The 8,880-nt window shown below is 43.4% G+C and overlaps 1 protein-coding gene across 1 annotated transcript in view; it reads left to right on the top strand.

Moving 5' to 3' along the window:
- Positions 1-438: 438 nt before the first annotated feature.
- Positions 439-8,880, top strand: part of CCDC112 (coiled-coil domain containing 112) — a 30,499-nt gene continuing 22,057 nt past the window's right edge. Inside the window, exon 1 of the mRNA XM_047083516.1 lies at positions 439-655. Within this exon, the coding sequence (XP_046939472.1) occupies positions 539-655 (117 nt within the window). The 5' untranslated portion in view covers positions 439-538. The remainder of the gene's footprint in view (positions 656-8,880) is intronic.

The following is an 8,880-nucleotide window of genomic DNA, read 5'->3' as shown; positions in this document are numbered from 1 at the left end:
CACCTCCACCCTGCCCCACACGGCTGCTAGGGGCGCCTCGGTCCCGCGCTCTGGCCCCGCCCCACACCTTGACCCGGCCCCTGCCTGACCCACCCTGCGCACTGGCCCTAACCCATCTCTCAACCCCGTCTGCGCTCCCGCCAGGCCAGAGCTCCTACCCCACCCTGTGATCCAGCCCCGCCCAGCTCGGCCCTTCCTTGCATCCCGGCCCAGCCCTTGGCCCCGCCCCATGCTTCCCTTCCCCACCCTGCTCCTCGGCACCGCCCGCACCTCGGCCCCGCCCCATGCCCCAGCCCCGCCCTGCCCTCGGTCCCGCCCTGCCCTCAGTACCCACCCCCTGCCAACCCCGTGCTCCGCCTCCGCCCTGATCCCCGGCCCCGCCCCACATCTCGGCCCCTCCCTGCGTCCCGGCTAGGTCTTGCTCTGCTTCCAGAAGAGCTCCGTTGCACGGGGAACGGTCTGCAGGACCAGGAGCTCCCGTGGCCCGAACCCTCTGGCCCGGGTGGCCGCTGCGGCCCGAACAGCTTGGCGAGGAAAGATGGCCGCCCTGACGACGGTCGTGGTGGCCGCGGCGGCCACCGCGGTAGCCGGGGCTGTGGCGGGGGCGGGCGCGGCCACCGGGAGCGGCATGGGAGCAGCGGCGGTGCCGCAACAGGTAAATCGAGGAGGGCCGGAAGCCTCTCTGGCGGCGAGCGTGGGCCCGAGGGGATGTGGGTGCCGGGGGCGGGACGGGGACCCGGCCCTCGCCGAACAGGTGTCCTAGGCGGCACGGTCCCCGAGGCGGGAGGCGCGATGTTAGCCTCCCTTTGCTCGCGGTCTGGCCCACGCCGGGCGTTGTGCGCTTTTGGCGTGTGCGTTTATCTGCTTTTACAGAGCTACCTCCATGTGGTTTCGGAGTCGAGGGAAGATCTGGGTGGAAGCCCTGGCTCTGCCTCTTCTTAGCCCCGTGAGGGGAACCTATTCTCTCCTCGACTCAGTGCCTTCTCGAAAAACTGGATCTGGTCATTGCATCTTACCGAGCAGTGGTCCTTATGTGTGGGAAGGCCCTCGCCCAGTGCTTGGTTGGAGAGAGATTAGGTGCCAAGTAATTGGTGGCTGCTTTGTTATTGTACCTGCGCCGGGAATACAAAGAGGAATAAATATGGGGTGGTCCGAGGCAGATGTGTTTCCAGAGATCTGCATATAGGACCTCTTTCTCTGCAGTGAGGACCAGAGGGTCCTCGGGAATTATTGGATCCAATTGCTTAAGCCAAAGCCCTTAACTGCGCTCGTTCTCTCACAGCCCACACCCAAAAGCATGGGCAGTTCCTCCATGTTCTAGCTGCGGAATAAATCCAGAATCCCACTCTTAACACCTCCAGTGCCACTGCCCTTGTCCCCACCATCATTTCTCCCTGGCTGAAATACTTTCCTAATTGGTTTGTGTTCTAACAGCCTTGCCTTCCTAAAGTATTTTCAACAGCCAGGGCGATTCAGTCCAATAATGACATTCTTCTGCCCAGAACCCTCATAGTAAAAGCCAAGGTCCTTATCATTGTCTACAGGGCCCATGAGTTACCTCCACCATCCCCCTTCTTCTCTTCTTCTTCTCTGGACTTCTTCTCCAGTCCCCTGCTGTGAGTTGGCTGCAGCCATCCTGGCCTCCTGGTTGTCCCTCAGACATTCCTAGCACTCTCCTACTTTATAACCTTTGTAATTGCTATTCCCTCTGTTTGGAATGCTGTTCCCGGTCTGTTCTATGGCTAACTGTGTTCCTTCCAGGTAACTCTGTTCAGATGCCATCAGCTCAGTGATTCTTTTCATAACCTCCCGAAACCGAATCTCTTTAGTTAGCATATGCCCTATTCCCTTTCCTGGTTTTATTTTGCTCCATAGCCCGTATTACTGTATGCTACCTTACATATTTTCATTTTTCTCCACACGTCCGCCCCCACCGTGGGAACGTAAGCTGTATGAGGGCAGAAACTTTTGGAAGTTTTATTCACTATTGTGTTCCCAGGTCCACTATCGTGTGTAGTCCTGGAACATAGTAGGCACTCCCTAAATATTTGAGGATCGTTCCAAAACTGAGGGAAGGCTGTTGTGAGCTGAGGACAGGTACCATCATTTTCTTCCTCTAAGGAAATACAGCGATTATCTGTCTTTACTTGTATAAGCTCAGGAAATTCCACCTCAGGCAAATGTTTTCACACAGCAATTCTGTTTATTATTCTAACTCTGGCCCAGAGATCTCGGGGGGAGGGGGGGATGTAAAATTTATAAAAATGCATAACACAGAAAATATTTATTGAATAATTTTTAAAAATTTGTTTCATGCATGATCCTAGTAGTGTAGCCATCTTGCTGGCTTTTTCCATGAAATCTTTCTGGCTCATTCTAGTTCAAAGTGATTTGTTCTCTAAATTCTTATAACCATGTTTTGCCTCCTGATTTGCATTTTTCACAAGTTGCCTAATACTGTTAATTGATGAGCCTTTTTATCACCCATCATGATGATCCCCAGAGATTTGCCTTTCCAGGGGTTGGATCAGAGTCACCTGTGGAGCTGTTTCAGGTGTTTTATCTGTTCCCGACATTTAGCGATGTCTTAAGACATTTTTGGTTGTCACACCGGGGTGGGTGCTGTGTGTACTACTAGTGGGCAGAGGCCAAAGGACAGCTCCCCCCCCCCCGCCCAAACGAAAAATTATCTAGTCCAAAATGTCAGAGTGTTGAGGTTGAGACACCCTGCTTTATATGCTCTCATCACTTGGGGGAAGGGTAGAGCCTCACAGTTGATGATGACAGCACTGATAGAGTAGAATCCAAGGGTGTTTGGACTTTTAAAAAGGAATTACGGTCACTGCCGTACCAAATTGTGAGGTTTTGGAGGATTTTAATTATGTGTTATCCATCTTTGTAATTGCCTCAGTGTACCACACACGTACCTATGCACGCAGATTCTCAGCCTAACACTGAACTTGAATATTTGTCATATGATTAAGTGAATATTTCTAGTGACTCTAATAGTAAAACCAACTAATGCTTTCTTGAAGAGACATAATTTTCCTAATGACAACCTCATCATGTAGGAGAGGTTCACTTAAGTATCTAAAATTCCTCTCTGGGTCCGTTAGGGCTGCCGTGGCAAAATACCACAGACTGCGTGGTTTCAACAACAGAAATTACTTTCCTCACAATTGTGGAGGCCAGAAGTCCAAGATCAAGGTACCACCAGTATTGGTTTCTGGTGTGAGCTCTTTTCTTGGCTTGTAGACAGCTGCCTTCTCAGGTGTCCTTACATGGCCTTTCCTCTGTGCACATGCAGTGACAGAGAGAGATCACCAATGTCTCTTCCTCTTTCTTTTTTTTTTTTTTAATATTTTTAAATGTTTATTTTTGAGACACAGAGCATGAGCGGGGGTAGGGGCAGAGAGAGAGTGAGAGAGACACGGAATCTGAAGCAGGCTCCAGGCTCTGAACTGTCAGCACAGAGCCTGATGCAATGCTCGAACCCACGAACCGCAAGATCATGACCTGAGCTGAAGTCAAACACTCAACCAAGACACCCAGGCTCCCAGTCTCTTCCTCTTCTTATAAGGACACTAGTCCTTTTGGAATAGGACCCCACCCTCATGATCTCATTTAACTTTAATTACCTCCTCAAAGGCCTTATCTCCAAATACAGTCACAAAGGGGGTTAGGGCTCTACTATATGAATTTAGGAGGGACATAAGTCAGTCCATAACGGTTCCTTTATGTTATTTTGGAGAAATTCTCTTTGAAGTTTTAGAAACAGTTTGTATCGTACTTTATTCTACAACCTCCTTAGGGTGTGGAACCCTATAAATTTCTTACCCGTAACAAAAAGTAATAATGTCACCTGTCTATCCTTTCTAATATCTGTATATTATTTCTTGATAATCCTCACCGATGCCTTTCAGCACTGAATACCACAAATCTGTCTACCCTCCTCTCAAATGCCGTTTCCCTCTTAATCAGTTTAATAGACGAATGATGAGTTTTTAAAGGTATCTGTAACAGTATCACACTAGCGTATGTCTCTGCTTTTACCAGGAAAGGGCTGTGTCTTCTGTTTTGTTTTGTTTCTTCAGTGAACTTCCCTCTGATGGCCTAAACATTATGGCCTTTGGCTGCTTGGAGTAGTCCTTTGGTAAGAAGCACATTCCTTCTCTGACTTTAAATGATTACTCAAAAGGGATTTCCTCTAGACAATCACACACATGCTGGGCACCTGGGTAGCTCAGTCTGTTGAGCTTCTGACTCTTGATCTCGGCTCAAGTCATGATCTTACTGTTTGTGGAATGAAGCCCGCCCCCCCCCCCGACTCCATTGGGTTCTGTGCTGGCAGTGCTGAGCCTGCTTGAGATTCTCCTTCTGTTTCTGCCCTCCCCTGTTCGCATTTGCACACTCTGTTTCTCAAAATAAATAAATAAACTTTTTTTAATTTTTTAATATTTATTTACTTTTGAGAGAGACAGAGAGAGAGATGAGTCAGGGAGGGAGAGAGGGAGACACAGAATCCAAAGCAGGCTCCAGGCTCTGAGCTGTCAGCACAGAGCCCAACATGGGGCTCTAACTCACGGAACACGAGATCATGACCTGAGCTGAAGTCAGACGCTTAACCGACTGAGCCACCCAGGTGCCCTAAATAAATAAACTTTAAAAAAAAAAAACCTTAAAAAGGAGCACCTGAGTGGCTCAGTTGGTTAAGCGTCTGACTTCAGCTTAGGTCATGATCTTGTGGTTTATGAGTTTGAGCCCCACATCGGGCTCTGTGCTGACAGCTCAGAGCCTGGATCCTGCTTAGGATTCTGTGTCTCCCTCTCTCTTTACCCCTCCCCTTGCTCGCCTTCTGTCTTTTTCTCTTTCTCTCAATAAACGTTAAAAAAAATCTTAAAAAAAAAAAAAGAAAGAAGAGAAAATCACACACATGCATAGGGTTATGTCCGTGTTCAGGTGTGGTAGGCTAAATCTTGGCTCTCCAAGGACATTCACATTCTAATCCCCAGTACTTGTGACTATGTGACCTTACGTGGTAAAAGGGACTTGGCAGATGTGATTGAATTACTGATCTTAAAATGGGGAGATTATCCTGGATTAAATGGTTGAGCCTAATGTGTTCACCAGGGTCCTCATAACAGGAATGTAGAAGGACCAGAGCCAGCAGTGGGAGATGTGACAGTGGAAGCAAGAGGAAGAAGTGACGTGAGAAAGTGGTATGAGCCAAGGCTGAAGGTAGCTTTTAAGGACCTAAAGGAAGTATGGAAGTAGATTTTCCTCTGAAGCCTTCCAGGAGGAACACAAACTTGTCCACACCTTAATATACACTTGGCCTCCAGAACTGGAGGAGAATAAATTTGTGTTAAGCCAGGGAGGTTGTGTGAAAGTGATTCGTGGTGAGCTGTTACAGTAGCAGTAGGAAACTAATACACCAGGGAAGGGCGTGAGAAGGCCCTACGCTTTCATGGTTGGCCAACCTTGAAGCTCCGTGCAGGTGACGAGTGAAGACTAAGGTTGACTTGTAAACTCTCCGCCTGAGGGGTGACAGTATGTCCTGCCACGCACACAGACCACGTCAGCAAAGGCTGGGAGGCAAACTGGTTCATGGCATCTAGGAAACATTCTGACCAGCCAACCATCAGGTGACAGCTAACTGCCTCACAGAGTACAGACTTCACAGGATTAGTTCAGGAAGGTGACTAAACAAAGGGCAACAACAACACATGTTGGGCATGGAAGAAAATCTCGTATTCAGAGCTACCAAATAATACATTTTTTAAAAGTCAAGGGGTTTTGTGTTTTGTTTTGTTTTGTTTTACCAAAATGACATTTTTTAGTGGAATGAAAAGAAATTGACAAATATTTGGAATGAGAAGAAATTGACAAATATTTCATGAAGAAAGCACGTTTAAAAATATTTAGGCTTCTCATTCATAAATATGGTAGCTTTTTTTTCATTTCCTAAAAAAAAAATCTACTTTTAATTTTAAGTATATTTTAACATCCTTTTATAGTTTTCTTCATATAGATTTTATATATTTTTATTAAGTTAATTCCCAATGTTTTGTTCTTGCTGTTAATAGGATATTTATATCCCATTCTCTCCAAAGTTACTCTTTTCTTTTTTCTCTTTTTCATTTATTTATTTATTTATTTAAAAAAAATACATCCAAGTTAGTTAGCATATGGTGCAACAATGATTTCAGGAGCAGATTCCTTAATGCCTCTTACCCATTTAGCCCATCCCTCTCCCACAACCCCTCCATTAACCCTCTGTTTGTTCTCCATATTTAAGAGTCTCTTATGTTTTTGTCCCTCTCCCTGTTTTTATATATTTTTTGCTTCCCTTTCCCTGTGTTCATCTGTTCTGTGTCATAAAGTCCTCATATGAGTGAAGTCATATGATATTTGTCTTTCTTTGACTAATTTCACCTAGCATGATACCCTCTAGTTCCATCCACATAGTTGCAAATGGAAAGTCAAGGTTTTTTTTTAATGTTTATTTATTTTGAGAGAGAGAGAGAATGTATGCAAGTGGGGGGGGGGGGGCAATGAGAGAGGGAGAGAGAGAATCCTAAGCAGGATCCAGTTCAGTGAGGAGCCCATGGCAGGGCTCCATCTCTTGACTGTGAGATCACCACCCGAGCCCATATCAAGAGTTGGGATGCTCAGCTGACTGAGCCACCCAGGTACCCCTAAACGTCAAGTTTTTAACAAAAAAAATTATGAGACATGCAAAGGAAAACTAGATAAAATAATAGACAAAGACTTTTAAATAAGCAGTTTCATTTATTTCTTTTTTATTTTTAAGTATAATTTATTGTCAAATTGGCTTCCATACAACACCTAGTGCTCATCCTAACAAGTGCCCTCCTCAATGCCCATCACCCACTTTCCCCTCTCCCCCACCCCCCATCAACCCTTAGTTTTTTCTCTGTATTTAAGAGTTTCTTATGGTTTGCCTTCCTCCCTCTCTGTTTGTAACTTTTTTCCCTCTTCCCTTTCCCCATGGTTTTCTGTTAATTAAATAAGCAGTTTTAAATTGTTCAAAAAACTAAAGGAAACCATGGCTATAGAACTAAAAGAAAGTATGAGGATGATATCTCACCAAATTAAAAATACCTATAAAGAGATTTAAATTGTTTAAAAAAATTAAATAGAAATTCTGGAGTTAAAAAGTATAAGAACTCAAATGAAAAGTTCACCGAAGGGGCTGAACATCAGATTTGAACTGACAGAAGAAAGAGGAAATGTGAAGATAGGTCAATTCAGATTATCCAGACTAAGGAACAGAAGGAAAAAAGAAGAAAAGTGAAAGAGCTTCAGAGCCCCATGAAACACCATGAAGGTTGGACTGAGAGTCTCAGAAGGAGAAGAGAGAAATGGGGAGGGGCAGAATATTTGAAGAAATAATGGCTGAAAACTCCCCAAATTTGATGAAAAATATTCTACATATTTTAGAGCTTGATGAACTCTGAGTACATAATGAAATAATCAAAGAGATCATACCTAGACACATCATAATCAAACTGTTGAAAAACACAGACAAAAAGAAAAAAATCTTGAAAGCACTAAAGGAGAAGCAACTGAACACATACAAGGAATCTTCAATAAGATTAACAGCTGACTTCTCATCAGAAACCTTGGATTCCAGAAGGCAGTAGCATGATGCAAAGTGCTGAAAGAAAAGGACTATCAGTCAAGAATTCTATGTCCACCAAAAGTATTCTCTAAAATGGAGAAATTGAGACATTCCCAGATAAACAAACTAACAGACTTCATTTCCAGCATATATGCCTTACAAGAAAAATTAAAGGAAGTCTTTCAGACTGAAATAAAAAGACTACATAGAAATTCAAATCTACTTGAGGAAGATTATGAATAAAGAGTACTGGTGAAGTAAGTGAGGTAAATATAGAAATCAATATAAACATTTTTTTGTTTGTAACAAACTTTTTTCAGAAAATACAGGAGAGAGCATTTTTCAACTCATTGTGTGGGACCATTATGATTACCCTGATACACAATCAGGCAAAGACATTACAAGGAAGAAAATAACAGACTAGTATTTCTTAATACAGATGTGAATTCCCCAACAAAATATTATCGACGTAAATCTAACAACATACAAAAAGGATTATGCACCATGGTCAAATGAGATTTGTTCCAGACATGCAAGGTTGGTTCAACATATAAAAATCAATCAGTGTGATAGAGTATATTAATAGAATAAAGGACAAGCCACATGATCATTTCAGTAGATTTAGAAAGAGCAACTGACAAGATCTGACACTTTTTCATGATAAAAAATGTTCAACAGACTAGCAATAAAAGGGAACTCCTCAATCTGGTAAGGCATCTATAAAATGCCCACAGCTCACATAATACTTAATGACAAAGGATTAAAAGCTTCCCCCATAAGATCAGGAACAAACAAGAATGTACATTCTCACCACTAATTCACTGGAGATTCTAGCAAGGGCAATTAGGCAAGAAAAACAAACTGGAAAGGAAGATGTGAAACTATTTGTATTTGCAGGTGACATGATTTTGTATATAAAAAATTTTTAAAGAATTCATGTAAAGACTACTAGAGCAAATAAACAAATTCAGCAAGATTGAAGGATTAAAAAGCAGTCAACAAAAATCAGTTGTAATTCTATATGCTAGCAATGGACAGTTCACAAATGCAAGTAAGAAAATAATTCCATTTACAGTAGTATCACAAGAAGAATATACATAGGAATGAATTTAACAAAAGAAGTGCAAAACTTATACTCTGAAAACTGAAAAACATTGTTGAAAGAAAGTAAGGAAGACCTACATCATTGGCCATTTCAGGTTCATGAATATGAAGACTCAATATTGTTAAAATGG

Source organism: Lynx rufus, unplaced genomic scaffold (genome assembly GCF_022079265.1).
Source record: "Lynx rufus isolate CCGP_SWC_20201006 ecotype Redwood Valley unplaced genomic scaffold, mLynRuf1.p SCAF_1, whole genome shotgun sequence".
Lineage (NCBI taxonomy): Eukaryota > Metazoa > Chordata > Mammalia > Carnivora > Felidae > Lynx > Lynx rufus.
This window is presented reverse-complemented; position numbering and strand designations above follow the sequence as displayed.